The sequence below is a fragment of the Rousettus aegyptiacus genome, unplaced genomic scaffold (genome assembly GCF_014176215.1).
Source record: "Rousettus aegyptiacus isolate mRouAeg1 unplaced genomic scaffold, mRouAeg1.p scaffold_m13_p_16, whole genome shotgun sequence".
NCBI lineage: Eukaryota > Metazoa > Chordata > Mammalia > Chiroptera > Pteropodidae > Rousettus > Rousettus aegyptiacus.
This window is the reverse complement of record NW_023416291.1, coordinates 54,741,055-54,757,456: the sequence shown is the minus strand read 5'-3', so window position 1 is coordinate 54,757,456 and position 16,402 is coordinate 54,741,055. Positions and strand designations below refer to the sequence as shown.

The following is a 16,402-nucleotide window of genomic DNA, read 5'->3' as shown; positions in this document are numbered from 1 at the left end:
GAGGGGTGCGCGTGATCTCTGCCCTGCCGGCCAAGGCAGCAGTCCCGTGGGTGACGACAGAGCTTTATTTACACTATGGTACAGGGGGCCCCGGGGACAGCGGGAGGGCGGACGTCAGCTGAAGAAGTAGGTGGACTGCTTTACCTGCTCCAGGTTGAAGGCCCCTGCGCAGAGAGAAGCCCATGGGTGGGACCTGGCCAGGGAGGGGCCCTGGGCGGGGCTTGGGGAGGGCGGGCCCAGCTGGCAGTCGGGACCCTCCCCCGTGGCCCTACCTGTTTTGGGGACTGACAGAAGCACGTCCAGCAGCCTGGAGACTCTGACGTTCTTGGACCTGAAGCAGAGAGCAGAGTGGGGGTTGGGCCACGCAGGGCTGGGAGGGGGTGGCTGCAACGGCAGGGGGTGGAGAGGTCGCCTCACCTGGGGCCGGAGCAGAAGCGTTCCACCAGGAACCTGGACAGGTCGTGCAGGATGGGCTGGCTGTGCAGGCGGACAAACTGCTCCCGGCACACCTGGGATGGTAGGAGCCGGAACAAGGGCCTGAGGGGCAGGGTCACCGCCCCCTGCCCCAACCCCCAGGGTGAGCGCTGGGACCAGCAGGCGGACTGAGGCAGGGGCTGCAAGGTCCTGCGTGGAGAGGACCAGGGGGAGGGCGGGGCGGGCACCTGGTTCATGACAGCGACGTCGGCCGCGTGGGTCCAGAAGCAGTCGTGCACGGACACGAACGTCAGGCCCTTCCTGCAGCAGGTGGGGACTCCAGTGAGGGGGGCCGTCCCTCCAAGTCCACTCCAGGCCCAGCTCCTGCCCACTGGGCCCGGGGACTCAGGGTCCAGCAAGGCACGTCCTCCTGTCCCACCAAGTCCCCCGCCCCGGTGTGCTCAGAAACTGTCCCCCTCAGCGTGCTGGGAAAGCACTCGTCTTAGGGAGAATCTCTTGGCTTCCATGTCCCCCGTCCCTGCTCCAAACTGCTGCCTGGGTGGTCCTCATCTCCACGCGGGGACCACAGGGCGCTGCTCCACCAGAGGGCTCCACACAGGGGGCCGGTGGGAATACAGAGCCCACCTGCGAACCGTGGCTCAGTCCAGGCAACGCCCCATTAGCAGTCCTTCCCAGCAGAGCCGGCCTCACACCTGCCCCATCACACCAGGCTCACGGCCTCAGGGGACTCGGGACAGTTGTGGTGGATGCTGTGAACCCATGAATGTCAGGACAGCACCTCTGAGTCCCCAGACACTAACAGTGCATGCCGACACTCACCTGGGCGGATGGACAGATGGGTGGGCCACAGGAACCCCCCGGGGCTAGTTTTATTTTACACTCAGAGGAACCGTCCCTTCCCTCTAAGTCCACCCAGGGCCTCTGCGTACACCTGCACAGCTCCCTGCTGACGGCAGGTCCAACAGACTCACGTGGTTGGGGCTCCCGCCTGCAGAACCTGACCTCACTGTCTCCCACGCTATGGGGGTCCCCGTCATGGCCCCAGCAGCCAGAACAGGCCCTGCCCGCGGCGGGAGGTGACCGACCGCGCGGGGCCCACCTGTAGCAGTGCAGGGCAGTGAGCATCATGTGCGAGGAGTCCAGGGAGTGGATGAAGTTGGGCGGGAAGCCGTTCTTCTGCTTCAGTGTGTTGGGCTTTCTGGGGGAACCGGGGCCGAGGTGAGGCACTCGGGACCTCCGCCCAGCTGCCCCCCATCCAGGCCCAGCACCGCCCCAAGCACTCACTGGCTGGCATCCCCACTGTTGCTGAAGGTGAGGCTCTGGATGCCGCCGCTGATCTGCAGGGTTTTGGGGGGAGAACGGCCGGAGCGTGAGGCCGGCCCCGGTGCCGGGCGGGGGTGGGGTGGGCTGGGGTGAGGGCGGCACGTACCAACACCTTGGAGTCGTGGTGGTAAGGCTGGATGATGGGGATGCCTAGGGGCGTGACCCACTCCACAGCGGAGCCGGTGCGGGCGATGAGCCGGGCGCTCTCGGCCAGCCAGCGCTGCAGGGGTGGAGACAGGCTCAGCACCGGCCGGGTCCGGGTAGCCGCGCCTGGGAAGGGTGGGCCAGGGACATACCTGGATGGCTCGGGTGCCTGAGAACATCTCTTGGAGGCTGTTGAACACCTGGCGCACGAGGTAATGGGAGGCCTCCCACACGAACTCCTGGGCGGAGCAGGGCGAGGGGGGCGGGGCTGAGCGGCAGGACGGCCGCCCCACGCCCGCCCCCACGGCCCAGGGCAAGCCGGCCTCACAGGGCTGTCTCAAACTCCAAGTCCATACCCCACGGGCCAAGGGGGTGGCTCCCTCCTGCGGGTCCCTCCCCCCACCCCCCTCCGCCAGAGCTGCCGGCGGCCCACGGGCCACTGCTCGGGAGAAGCGGCAGGAGGGACCTGAGGTGAACGTGCACACCTGAGGGAAGTCGCTGAGCTCCCGGAGGCGCTTCTCGATCTGCAGGCGGCCCCCGTAGCGGGTAACCCCATACACCACGGTCATCACTGTCTGCTTGACCACCTTGCGGCTGATGAAGCCCTCCAGCACCTGGGCCACCCGCACACCCTGCTCGGCGTCCTGCCTGCGGAACACCTCCACCTGGGCAGGAGTTAGGGTTCAGCAGGCAGGCCCGCCCCCCTCAGCCGCATCCCGAGGCCATGCCTCCTGCAGAGGCGTCACAGACCCAGCTGACACCTACTCAGGAGGCCCACCCTCACTGCCCAGTCACACCACCTGTGACAGCTGAGGTTACAGCTGTGGGGTCAGCGTTGCCCAGGTGCTCACAGGACAGACACCAGATGGGCTCCGAGGCTGGGAACAGGTTGAGGGTCTGTGGCACCCACCTGTGTGGCCACCCCACTGTACACGTCCTGCGGCAGGTCCGAGGGCACCAGGTTGACGGAAGCAGCCCCCACGCTGTCCCGGCCCAGGGCGGCATAGTGCTGCAGGCCATTGCAGGAGCCGTCCTGGGAGGCAGAGGAGACAGGGCTTTGGGCAGGGCTGCTGGGGGCATCCCGGGCCACGAGCCATGGCTCCGAGCCTCCTCGGCACCCTGCTCACAGCACCGCCTCCCTGGACCCCGAGGCTGAGGGCACTGCGACTCGCCACAAGGAGGCACATGAGTCACATGGCAAGGCCAACTGGTCCCACTGGGACTGGCCCCCACACGGGCACACCAGCCGAATACCCAGTGTCCTGCAGAACAGGGCCCCCACTGCAGGGCCCCCAGCTCACCTGGTGAACGGGGAAGTGGGAGATGTGGGCGGCGGGGTCGGGGGCGCGCACGGCCCGAGCGATCTCCATGCAGCAGGCCAGGGCCTGCCACGGCTCGTCGGCCTCCATCCACCACTTCCGGCCCTGGAGGAGGGTGTGTGTGCTGGGCGAGGCTGGGCCTGGTCCCCAGCCTGCTGGGGTCAGAGTGCGACAAGAATCCCCGGGCACAGGTGGGAACCGGGCCAGCCCAGGTGATGTGAGGACATGGGGAGGGGGTGGACAGGAGTGCTACGCTAGGGAGAGACGTTTGGCCAGCCCTGAGCAAGCGGCCACGTGCGGGGGTGGGGCAGGAGGGGGCAGAGGAAAAGGCCGGAAGAAAGAGGAGTTGGTCTGAGAGAAAAGACTCTGGAGGACGAGGCTGCCTTTGGCCTGGAGAGAGCAACACCTGTAAGGGTCCCGAGCAGTCGCCAAACTCAGACTGGGGGGACAGAAGGCGCAGGCAGAGCGCGAAGGGCCCCGCCCCTACCGTCAGGGGCCGGTCGGCAGAGTCCAGGACGTCCGCCATCACCTCCTCCGCGAAGGCCAGGCGGGCCTGCAGCGAGTCTCGCTTCTTGAGCCCAGTGAGGTTGACCAGGTGGATCTTGAGCCAGTCGAGGCCGTGGGGGCCCAGCGGGCGGCCCTCCGCAAACTCCAGCAGGGCGCGCGCCAGGTCGCTGCCCAGGTGGTTGAAGTGGGGGGGACAGGGGTAGGTGCGGCCGCGGAAGTCCATGTTGTGGGGCAGCCAGAAGACGCGGTGCCGCAGGTGCTGGGCCAGCGAGAGGCGGTAGAGCGCGTCGCTGCGCAGGCTGTGCATCTCGCGCGCCACCTTCAGGCAGTGCGCCAGCTCCCGCCGCAGCTGGGCCTTCTGCTCGGGCGAGGCGTCGGCCGACAGGCGGTCCGCGGGGGGGCGGGGCGCCTCGGAGGGCGGGGCCGGCACGCCCAGGCGGGGGCAGCCCTTGTCGGTGAAGAGCGTCAGCACCAGGTCCAGCACGCGCCCGTTGACGCGCCACGCGCAGTTGCCCAGCTGCGTGAGGGCGTCCAGGGCGCCGTGCAGCTCGGCGGGCGGGCAGCCCTCCAGCAGGCGCTGGTGCTGCACGGTGCCCTCCATGGAGCGCATCAGCTTGGTGGGGCTCAGCAGGAAGGCGCCTGAATGTGGCGACGTCCAGGGCAGCGGCGGACACAGCATGGGCACCTCCGCGGCCTCGAAGGTCATGGTGCGCTCAGCCGCCGTTGCCAGCAGCTGCATGAAGGCTGGGTGTGGCTTCAGGATCCCGATCTGGGGGCACGGTGGGTGGACCCAGGTCAGGGGGCCAACATCCCCAAAGCCAGCAGCAGACAGAGGGCCCCAAGATGCTCTGATCCTGAGATCAGGCCATGACCTCAACAGGATTTCGACTCCATCTTGGCCCAAAGGTCCTGTGCCACCCGGAGCCCCCAGCCTCCTCTCAGGCACCCACCCTCTGGGCAACCCCCATCCCTGGAGGTGGAGGAGGGGTCTCTAGGCTGGGAGCAGGTTCCAGCGGCCCACCTGGCGGAAGCTGCGGAAGGAGTACACGTGGTAGAGCACCGGGATGAGTTTGCAGGAGCCCTGGCGCTCTGCCAGGTGGCTGGGCATCCTCACCGTCTGCACCAGCACCTCCGCCAGCTGCTTGCCCAGCTGCACCACCACAGGCAAGGGCCAGGGCTGCTCGTGGGGGGCCTCTGGAGCCCCCAGAGCCTCCCAGTGCTGCCGCGGCAGGCGGGACACGGCCACCTGCGGGGAGTGGGTCGGGGTGCCTGGGGGCACGGAGCTGTACACGCCCAGCTGCCCCCACAGGTGCAATGCTGCGGATGAGGAAACTGAGGCCGGGGGCAGCCAATAAAGTGCCAGGACCTGGGGGCAAGTCCCACTTGCCCCAGGAAGGGAGAAAAGTAGGAACGTGACCCACGCTGAAGGCCTCAGTTTCCCCATCTTGAAACCCACCTGGGCTCCCCAGCCCTGAGGAGCCCCTCGATCCCAGGCCCAGGGGGCAGGCTCCTGATCCCATGCCCTCCGGGCCTCACCTGGGTGTCAGAGGCCAGCAGGTGCAGGTACTTGAAGTAGCGGCGCTCCAGCGCCCGCACCTCCTCGGTGAGCCGCTTCCTCTGCACCACGTGCCGGTTGAAGATGCGCAGGCCCAGCTGCTGCGCCAGGGAGAGGAGCGACTCTCCCTGCGGGGGCAGCGCCTGCAGGGTCTGAGCACGGCGCCTCCGTGAGCCCCGGCCCCGCCCCGCGCGCCCCGGGCCCGCCCCACCCCAGGCCCCGCCCCCACATGCCCACTGCGCACCTGCAGCAGCAGCCCCGCGAACTCCCCCTCACTGAGCAGGCACAAGTAGGGAAAAAGAGTCGGGCGGCCCTCGCGAGCCGCGTGGGCCTCGCTGGCCTTGGTCTCCCGCAGTGCTCGGCACAGCTCCGCCTCCCACTGGGCACGCAGCCCCTGCAAGGTCTTCCGCTGCGGGGGTGGGGGAAGGACACAGGGTCACTACCTAGGCCTTTGGGTCTCCTGTTCACAGGTCCCCGGGGCAAGGTGGCGGACGAGTCCACCTGGGGGCAGCGCTGCGGTGGCTCAAGAACCACGTGGCTGTGGAGCACTCTGCTGCAGTCCGCCCTGGCCCAGCGTCAGGTGGGGAGACAAGGGGGCCACCCAGCCAGCTGCACTGCCAGACCAGGGGATGCCCAGTTCTGCCAAGTGGAGCCTCCGGCGCGGCCAAACCCCTACCGCTTGCAGGACCTCTGTGGTCAGCGATGGAGCCTTTTCCACGGAGTCCACCGTGATGGTGGTGGCCATCTCCACGCTGAGCTGCTGCTGGAACAGGCCCTGCAGCGTCTTCAGGGGCAGGTGCTGCCTCGGGTAGGACGCAGGGCGGTCCTGCAGGTGGGGACAGGCAGACGGTGAGGCCCAGGCGTCTGCCAGCTACACCGGTGTCCCTTGTGGTGGAACGTCATCCCCTCCAAGGGTGGAGACCAGCTGCCCGCTCTGCACTGCCCAGGACCCCCGGCCCTGCAGAACCATGTTCCTCTCTCCCAGTCCCCTGAGAGTCATCTGTCCTGCAGGCCACAGGGAAAACGCCAGTGCGGGACAGCGTGTGAGAGCGAGGCCAGCTTACGACCAGCGGGCTGAGTGCTTGTCAAGCCTCACTGGGCGGGGCGCCAGGACGGCCCAGAAATTACACTTTAGAAGGCACACTGCACGGTGGGCAGTTCACCTCCCCATAAAAACAGACACCCGGGGCACCTGCTGGCCATGCCCCACATCTCCCCCTGCTTTGGCCTCGGGGCCCTCCTGGGGGCCAGGCACTTGCCAAGTCTGGCGGGCTCAACCTCCAGGCAGCAGGCACCACGGCTCTGAGACATGGGCGGCCCAGCGAGGAGAAGCAGAAGGCTGGGGCTCCTGGGAACTGCCCGGGGATCGGACAGCCCTGAATCGAGCCCTGCGCAGGACCCTGCCTGCAGGTGCCAGAGCGGAGGCTGGGGCTCACCTTGTTGTAGATCTCTCTGAGCAGGGGCGAGCTGTTGAGCTGGGACACGGGCAGGGGCGGCTGCGGGGCGCTGAAGGTGGGCTCGGCCTTGCGCAGGGCGCGCAGCAGTGCGGCCTGGTCCTCCTTGCACAGCGACAGGCTTGTGAAGAGTGCCTGAGGCTGCAGCCCGTCGTGGGCCATCTGCTTCAGACATCTGTGGGAACACATGATGCGCAGCGGGTCCCCGACTCAGAGGGCCACCCCTGACTGCCCTGCGGGTCTCAGCAACAGGCGGCCATGGGGTCCTGCAGGGAGTCCCGGCCACCCTCCCAGGCACTGACACATCACTCTGTCCCTGACAGGCCACCCACCTCTGGATGGCGCTGGCGTTGCGATCCAGCCGCCCCATGCACTGCAGGGCGGCCGCGTAGGACAGCAGGTCCGGGGCGAAGCCGGCATCTTTCAACATGAAGAACACGTACACCAGCTCTTTAAAGGAGCCCTGCGGAGAGCAAGCCAGGGTGAAGGTCTGGGGTGGCCCGCCCACCCCGGGGGCTGTGAGCCGGGAGTGGTGTACTCCGTGGACAGACGGGCCCTCTGCCACCACTCTGTGCAGCAGAAATGCTGGCCCAGCTGGACACAAGACCACATCCCACAGGAGGCTCAGGTGGCTGGGAGGGGAGTGTTGGGTTTCTGGGGATGAACGTGCACGATTTCGGGGGAGATGAAAGGGGCCAGCTAGCTGCAAAATGTCCCTCAACCTCCGAGGACCCAGGTCCAGGTTTGGTGGCTGTGTTATTTCCCTCCTGTCTGGGTCTCTGCTCCCTCCCGCCCACCCGCTTGGGCTTAGCTGGCTTGTTCCCCTGGGTTCCTCAGGTGGCAGCTGTCACTGGCCAGAGACGGCTGTCGCCTTCCCTGTGGGCACTGCTCTCCTGAGCCTGTGACCGCGGCCTGTGGTTCCTTCCTGTCCATCTCCCAGCATGCTCCAGTTTCCCTTGCAACCTCCTCCTGGACACACCAGTGGTCTGAGTGCCACTGCAGACCCTCAAAGGGAACTGCCAAGCGTCCCCTGGCCCAGTCCTTCAGAGAAGCTGACCTGCCAGGGCCACCGGCCGGCAACCAGGTTCTGAGGCGCCAGTGTCAGTGACCCTGGATGCGCCGCCCACTTTTGCAGCCACGAGCCACAGTCATTTTGTTTAAACCTCAATGAAATGTTCAGTGCAAGTGCGCGTTCAGTGCAGTGCAAGCTACGCAGGCTGATTCAGACAAAGAACCTTCCAGAAGGGTTCAAGGGGGCTGTGCAGGGGGCTGCAGAACCCGCCCTCCCACAAGCAAACTCAAAGGCACACGACAAAGACCTGCTACTCCTGTGGCACAAGCAATGGCTGGATGAACACCTCTGGACAAAGACGAGACAGACGAACAGAGGCGGCTGGAGCCCCGGGACGGGGCGGGCGGGGAGGGGCAGTGCACGTGCCTGACGCCCCTCCACCTCCACGGGGCGGGGGCTCTGGCCAGGGCTGTCGCCCACCCGCAGGCCCACACCACGGAGCCCACGTCCGCCCCAAACGAAGGGGGCAGGCAGGGCACAGGGCATCGCCGCGCACACCCGGCCGCGCCCCCCAGCACAGTCCTCGCGGGCCAGCGCCCCTGACGCCCCACGCACCCCCGCCTGGCTCCTCCCGGCCTGCGGCCTACAGAGGCCGATGATACACCGGGCCCCTTTCCCAGGGATGGAAGAGACGCTACTTTGTCTAACTAATGTGAATAGAAGGTCAAACAAATGAAAGGACAGAGACTCTCTCTCAAATGAAGGAACAAGAAAACACTCCAGAACGAAACCCCAGGGAACCGGGAATGAGTAATTTGCCTGATAAGTACGTTGAAGAAGCAGTCGTCAGATGCTCACTCAACGAGAGTGGGACAGGGGGACTCAGGAGATGTCAGAGGGTCTTCTTTAAGCAGAAGAGGGAAGGTCATCACCGGAAGTAAGAAAATATGAAAAGGAAACAATTCTCACAGGCAGAGCCAAATATTAATAGATACGGCAAATGAGATTTTAAAAAGCTACTACAAAGTTCAGAAAAAGTAGACAACAACTCAAACTACAATAAGTAGTTAGATACGCAACAAAAAAATCTAAAACATGACGTCGACAACATAAATGTGGAGGAAGGAGTAAAAACATAATCTTTCTAGAATACGTTCAAACTTATATGCCTGCTATATATAGATAAAAAATAATGCACTTAAGCCGCATGGTACCCACAAACCAAAAACCTGAAAGATACACAAACGATAAAGAGAAAGGAATCCAAAGAAACCACTAAGAAAACCCTGCAAACCACAAGGGATGAGAAAGAAAAAAGGAATAAAGGGCACCTCTGAAGACAACCCAAAATCATCGGCCGAAATGGCAATGCTCCATGCTTGTGGAGAATTACTCTAAACGAAGCGCATCCAGAGCTCGGATACACGACCCGGGGCCGAATGGGTTTACGGCACGAGCCATCCACATGCTGCCTAATGGGGACTTCCGCCCGCCGGGTCACTCCACAGTCCTCAGGAGGCCACGGGGGACCACGCCGCAGGGGCCTGAGAACGGTCAGGGCACTGACCAAGCGCCTCGGCCCCGCAGCCCCGGCGCGGCGCTGGCCAGTCCGCGCACGCGGCCCGCCGCCCTCCCGCGTCGCGCCGCAGCCCACGCACCTGGCGCGCCCAGCCGAGCAGCACGGCGTTGTACATGGGCAGCGTGAGCGCGCCCCGCTGCCGGGAGCGGCCGTGCTGCGTGACCAGCACGTGGTGGGCGAGCGGCAGCTGGCCGGCCAGCACGCAGCACTCCAGGAAGGCCAGGAGCCGCTGCTGCTGGCCCTCGCGCCGCGCGCGCGCGGCCGCATCCGCGGGGCTCGCGGGGCCCTCGAGGCTCAGCCTGCGCGGCGCCTCCTGCAGCAGCCACGCCAGCTGCTCCTCCCAGGGGCCCCGGTGCTCCCGGCGCTGCAGCCGCGCCGCCAGCCGCCCGCTCTGCAGCTGCGGCTCCACACGCAGCTGCTGCTTCCGAGCCCGCCGCTCGGCGCGCTGCTGCAGCTTTGCCTCCAGCTGCTGCTTGCGCTTCTGCATCACGTGCTTCTCCTTGTCCAGCTTCTGCGCCCAGCGACCGCTGAGCTCCAGGCCGGGTCCCTCGGCCGCTGTCTGCGCCTTCCTGGGCAGCTGAGCGCCGCCCGCTTCTGGGAGCCGAGTTGTGTCCAGCCGCTTCACGGCCACTGCGGACACACGGTCGGCCTGCAGCTGCCGCACCCTGGCCTCGAGCACTGTGGGGGACAAAAGGAGAGGCTGTCAGGTGGCCCTGTCTGCCCGGATCTCCCCAGACCCTGGTGGCTGGGAGGAGCCAGGCCGCTGGTGTCGCCTGCTCCGGAGGCCTCACTTCTAGGTATTCAGACAACTTCCCCACATGGGATGATGGGTATGCGAGCCCCACACGACCTCAGCACCTCTCTGCCCCACCCTCGCCCGCGGTGTCCCCGATGAGCTCCTGGTGTCCCCTCCACATCCGATCACTGCAGCCCCGTCCTTCCACGTGCTCAGCCCACGATCAGGGCATCTACACTGCTCTCCCTCCACAGCCTGTCGGTCACACGTCCCCAGAGCTTTGTCCTCGGAATCGACCCGGGTGCTCCCACCACCTCCCACTGTGCCCCCACTCACTCCCTCAGCCGTAAGGGCCTCAGGGCCTTCGCACGGGCTGCTCCCGCCCAATGGAAGGCGCTGGCTGAGGATGCACAGCTCAGCCCTGCTACGCCCTTGCCAGCCACTGCAGTCCTCGGCACTGTCCCAAGGTCGCCAGGACACTGGGCACGAACCCTGAGCCACTGCACCTGGGGACGCAGGGCTCATGAAAGCCTCTGGTCAGCCTTCCACCAGCTGATCAACACATAACCTTGTTTTCTGTGCATTTCTGTTTTAGACACCTCATGTCACATCTACTGCTGACCAGGTAACATCGAGCTCACCATCATCGACACTCACGCGTGCCTGAACGAACTGACCTAACACGCGAATTCTCTCCCAGAGGCACGGCACAGCCTTCCTCTAGACCCGGCAGCCCCTCAGCTGTATGCCTGGGGCCTTACATGGCGGTGTCACCAACGATCAACACAAAACGCAGAGGCGTGGTGCCAAGTCGCCCTGAAAAGGACACCAGCTTACGTGACGCTCGGGGACAAAGCAGAGCCCAGCCCCTCCCCAACAGGGGCACGCACATCAGGAAATGCCAGTGCTCACGGCCAGCGCCCTGAGCACTGATGCTGAGGCTGCAGATGAACTTCGACTGGCGGGCGACTTTGGAAATATCAATCCGTGGCTGAACTGTATGTCTCCTATCTGTACCTGTCATGAGAACGTCAGCCCTGGGAGGAGAGGGCCAGCACACAGCAGGGGCTCTGGAGAGATTCGTGGAAATAAGGACAGCTGTGAACTCAGCCCCTAGAGCAGCTGAAACAGAATGCACTTTGAGGCACACAGGAGACGCTAGAGCGCGTAGAGGAGAAATGAGGCAGACAGGAGAGGGGCAGGGACGTCGTAGCTGACCTAGGAGATGAGGGGGCACCAGCCCTGAGGGCAGCAGGGACCCTGAGGAGGCTCCAGCTCCTCCAGGAAGAGGCTGAGGAAGCGGGCACAGGCCTGACAGTCTGCTCTGCACAAGAGGGCTTAGGCTGGACAGTGCCATTGTGTGATTCGGACTCCCAGAACATTCCTCTGGTTGAATGATATGGTATCTGTGCTTTGTTTTAAAAGAATTAGGTACATAAGAAAGAAGAGAGAGTTGCTGTGGAAACTTGTGTGCTTGCTTCTGAATGTATAAACTGCAGAAGATGTGTGTGCTGCAGGTGTGTGTAAGTTGCAAAAAGTTCTTGAAAGAGAGACCTTGACAAATCATTTTATGTGTGGTCACTATCAGACGAGCATGGATAGCTAAGTCAGGTCCACTATGTATGAGTATATATATGTGAACCCACCAGATGTTTAACCGGGTCGTTTTTAATTAAGTCTTTTGTCATTTACAGACAATTACTGTTTTACTCTGTTGCTTTTACAAAAACGTTTCTACAAAGATGTTTTGTCTTCAGATACATTCACACAAAAGATCACACTCTAAGATACAGATTTCTGATTAACTTTCAAATCACAACATCGAACCCGGTAAAGGTTTACTTCACTCTAAGGAAAAACTGGATCCACAAAACTGCCAACAAAAAGATCCAGACCAAAGGAATTAACCAAACGAGACTAAAGGAACTGATGAGGATTATAATCTTGATGACTTTTTATATGAAACATTACTGGGTTTTGATCCCTGTTTTCCAGATAGACCTTTTTTTCCTCCTCTGCTACCTGTGACCCCTAGCAATTTGATTAATTACACCTTCCTACCAGGTCCCTCTAAAATATCAGGTGCTCTTAACTGATCCATGAGCGGCCACAGTGCCGGCTCTCAGGTTCAAGTTTCCCACCGTAAGGAGCTCCGACACCCGACGGGGCTGCTCGACTGACAGAGACTCCACAATGAAAACTACTAGGAAGCTGAGCGATGTCCGCTGCGGGCAGCTGGCCCGAGTCCGGACCGGGCCCGTACAGCCCACACCTTACTCCTCCCCTTTTTCCTTACTTCTCACAAATAGTATGAGAGGCCACACGCTCACTATAGTAGTTATTGTTTCCCTTTTCCCCTTAATTCCTGACTGGGGGAGATAACTCAACTTTGGGCAGCATCTTTAAACCTATACTACACAGGTCAAAACGTGTAACTAGTTACACACGTAGTCAAGTTCAATACCTGGCAATGTCGGCCCCAGCGAAGGTACCAGTTTTTTCCTTGGCAGGTATTACACCTAACCAATATACGATAAGAAACTTATCCAAAACCTCAGAGGAACCTGCTAGAGCCACCACCAAAACGAGAGCCTCCAGGAGAAACTGAAGTTCCCTTGCACGTGTGTTAGACGATGCCCCGGCTGAGCAAGGTGGCGTTTGCTCTGTCGTTAATCCTTCCTGTTGTACTCAGATAAAACACCTCTGGTAAAACGGAGATGCAACGTGATAAAATCCAGGCACGCACCAGGCGGCTGCCTACAGGCCCCGCTGACACCTCGCGGCTCTCCAGCATCTCCGGCTGATGCCGCGCAGGTATCGCCCCCCCGGTTCGGATCTAGTCTTCAAGGGCGACTCAGCATTTTGTCATTACAGAAGTTCCTGCCATCGTAAATCCTGTTTGCTTTGCACAGCTCGATGTTATAAAGACACCACTCTAATGATGGTTGCTCAGCATCGAGATGATCACTAAGGCCTGTGAGATGTCATACGAGAAACTCAAACATGGCAGCAAAGACTTCCTCTGTGCTGGGGCTCCTGCTGCTCCAGTGCAGCCTGAGAACCCTAAGAAAGCACTTTCCCCACTATGTGGGACGTGACACAGCAGGAATGAGCCTTCCTGGTGACTAGGGACCGACAATGGCATGACACACCCAAAATGAGCCACCTGACAATGGAGGACCGACGACACTTTAGTAACTGATCAGTGTTGCTTTCCAATAATTGATCGGCAATGTTTTCAAGGAAAGATCTTGAACAAAAGGGGAGAGAACTGACTGAGGAGAAAACGCACAAAAAACAAACGAAGCCACTTTTAAAATGGAGCTGGAGCTGCCAACCCAGAGGAACTGCCTGGCACGTCTCACGCCTCAAACCTTTGGGATATTAAAACCAGGCAAAGCAACCTTTGCACTGGGCCTAAGCAATGCTGTATCCCAAAGACCTGTTTGCAAGGATGACAAGAAAGCAGACATGATGGCTACTGAACTAAAAATTAAGAACGCTGTTAGAATCTGCGTCACTTTTGTGTTATCTGCACCAATGGCAATGACCTCCTCCTAGGGATGTCATTCCTTTCTCATAAATACCCATGGCCTTTGTCTCCTAATCGGAACACTGGGTTTCTGCCTGAATCAATGACTTCCAAATAGCTATTCTTATTGATCTCAGATAAACGTGTGTCGCCTCTCACTTTGAAAGTCTTTTATTTTTGAAAAGTTAACAATCCCATCAGGCACCCAAGTGAAAGCCAAGCCAGGGCACACACGGGTCAGTTCAGGGTTCCAACCCTGACTCTGCAGCTGCGTGCAGCCTCGGGCCAGTTTCACCAGCCAGTTTGGGGCCTCGCTTGTCTGGAAAGTGGGAGCACCTGCTGGGCTTTGCAGAGGAGGGAATGACCAGCGCTCACCGCACCATCACTGCGGTGGGCCCTCAGGACCACCAGAGAAGTGGGGACAGCGTTACACACTGCTTTACAGGCTGTCACGCCTTCTTCTGGGGTCACTGTGAGGAAACAGGGAGGTGACCTTAGCAGAGAGGCCAATGGGGGGACAGTGAGGAAGGGGCTGCGGGCCCCAAGTCTTACGGCTCTGGCTCACCCTCCAGCAGCTCGGCGTGGCCCCAGTCCCTCCGGCGCTCTTGCTCACAAGGGCTGGCCGACGAGCTCCCCCTGCAGCCCCAGACGCTACCCAGGGCCCCTGGAGGAGAGAGAGGGGCGCTGAAGAAGGCCACGTACCTGGGGGACCACACATGGACACAGGTGACAGGATCCTGGGGCAAAGAAGCCCTGAATCCAGCGGATACTGTCAGTGCTCACTGGTCTCACACTGGACAAAAACCAAGAGGTCAAAGGTGAAGCGGGAGAAAATCAGGCTGAGGGATAGAGGATAAAGGGCTCCTCGAACTGAAGGTACAGCGAGTTCAAATGTCAACAGCCCTCGATCGCAAATATGGGGTCAGAAGGCTCCAAGGAGAATCAAAAGTCAAAGGTCAAAGTGTCCTGCCAAGCCCCGTCAAGAAAGTGGGCCAAGGGCGAGTGACGGCTGGGTCGAGTCAGTGGGTTCCCCAGAACCACAAAGGGCAAAGGTCGAGGTAGCTAGATCCCCAGGCCGAAAAGCCAAAGGTCACGGCCAGGTTTGGAGTGGAGGGAATGGCTGCGACCACGGCGTCGTCCCCCTGGCCTCCCCTGCGTTACCTTCCTCAGCCAGGACGCCGGAGCGGCCCGCGGGCCACAGGGCCCAGCCGAGCCCCGCCGCGCCGCGGCCCCAGCGTAGCGCCGACATGCCGACCGCACGCGGACCCACCGCCCAGCCGCCCCGCCCCGCCCCGCCCGCTCCGCGCCTGCGCCGCCCGCGCCTGCCGGAAGTTGTAGTTTCATGGCCTAGGAGGCTGCTAAGAAACTCTACCCGGAAGAGAGCCCTCGGACCACGAATCCCAGGGGCCTGCGGGGCCCCGGCTGCGCAAGGGCATGCGCCGACGCAGCCCCTCTGATTGGCTCTTTCGTCTGTCAGGGAGGGGCGAGATAGAACCGTTGCTCGGGCAACACGGAGTGGGGTGGGGGGCGGAAGAACCCAAAACCGCAACTTTTTCTGGCTGTTGCTAAAATATACCGGCCTAACAATTAGGATGGCGTTCTGCAATTTAGAGATTCCTGTTCGCAGTCTTCATTAACCCAACAACAACTTTGGGGCAAGAATTATTACTTTCCCAGTTACCTGTGGAGGAAGGTGGAGTTCAGAGAAAGAAATCAAAGTTGCCCAAAGACACAGCTTGAACGTTAATCAGGAAGACTGGAGTGAAAGCCCGGATCTGTCTGACTCCCAGACAGATGTGTTTGGGACGCTTCCCTAGACATTACCCACATCCACACCTCTGGCCTCAGTTTATCCACTGGCCCATAAGTTCCTAATGACAGGGACAGAGAGGTCAGAAAGGGTGGCCTAACCTAGTTAATTGAGATGACAAATGGAACGAGATCATCCCTGGAGCCTGGGGCGTCCCAGCCCTGGCCTCCAGAGCCAGAGCTTTAGAATCAGCCCAGGAAGACGTGCCCACTGTTCACAAAGGTCGCTGCCCCCAGTTTGATGCGAACAGGCACTGCTCTGGTGAACCAGATCAGCTGTATCCGGTCAGGTGTTACAGCTCACTCTAGCAACAGGATAAAACATAGCCAAGCACCCTGTTGCGGTAGAGGTGACTTACCTAGAGAAGAGTGTGCCTGCCTCAGGTTCCCGATTGGTCCATTTCCATGCAAATGAGGAGTCCAAATTTGCACAGTAGTTTGGCCTGTATTGCACTGCTGTGATTGGTCAGTGGCATGAATTCCGCTTGGTCATTAATTATGCAAATGAGGGTGTTATTGCACAGCTCCGGTTGGATGGGGCAGGTCTTCAGCCCATTGATCACATTTGGATCTTAGGAGCTCTCCTACAAGGGCCCACTCAGCTGGTAGCAGGAACTCAGTGCAGGAGGCTGGTAGCATACAAAGAGTGCTTCCTAGCAGGTATAGTCCTTCTTGGAGGTCAACACCACCTATGGTTTCAGTTGGGGTAGCAGAGGCCAGGGGAGGGGAGCACCTGGTCTAGGATCAGCTGGCATGTGGAGGATGAGAATAAGAATATCTGGGGTGACCTGTTCCAGGCAAGGGTCATACAAGAAGTGTACAGGCTCTGAGGCTGGGACAGGCATGGGTAGTCAGGTGAACTTGGGCAGAGTAGGGGGGTCGGTGAAAGGGAGCAGAGACAATTCTGGAGAGGTGCTCAGGGGTCAGACTACCGCAGGCCTAGGGGCCTCCGGTCAAGCTGCCACCTGTCTCCACGTATTCAGACTTCAGTTTCCCC

At 61.2% G+C, this 16,402-nt stretch overlaps 1 protein-coding gene across 2 annotated transcripts; it reads right to left on the bottom strand.

Annotated features, from left to right (window-relative positions):
- Positions 1-42: 42 nt before the first annotated feature.
- Positions 43-14,872, bottom strand: POLRMT (RNA polymerase mitochondrial). 2 transcript variants are annotated; one of them, XM_036234263.1, is made up of 21 exons: positions 14,758-14,872; positions 14,162-14,260; positions 9,408-10,006; positions 7,070-7,200; positions 6,720-6,912; positions 5,960-6,109; positions 5,528-5,692; positions 5,265-5,435; positions 4,750-4,974; positions 3,709-4,497; positions 3,204-3,326; positions 2,813-2,935; positions 2,388-2,567; positions 2,055-2,141; positions 1,865-1,978; positions 1,720-1,772; positions 1,535-1,633; positions 663-735; positions 418-509; positions 273-331; positions 43-164 (listed from the first exon to the last, which is right to left on the bottom strand). In XM_036234263.1, the coding sequence occupies exons 1-21, from the start codon at positions 14,843-14,845 to the stop codon at positions 115-117; spliced, it is 3,663 nt and encodes a 1,220-aa protein (XP_036090156.1). In that variant the 5' UTR covers positions 14,846-14,872; the 3' UTR covers positions 43-114. The 2 variants fall into 2 exon arrangements, with proteins under 2 accessions (XP_036090156.1, XP_036090157.1); XM_036234264.1 differs by lacking the exons at positions 14,162-14,260; positions 14,758-14,872 and adding an exon at positions 14,299-14,751.
- Positions 14,873-16,402: the final 1,530 nt, after the last annotated feature.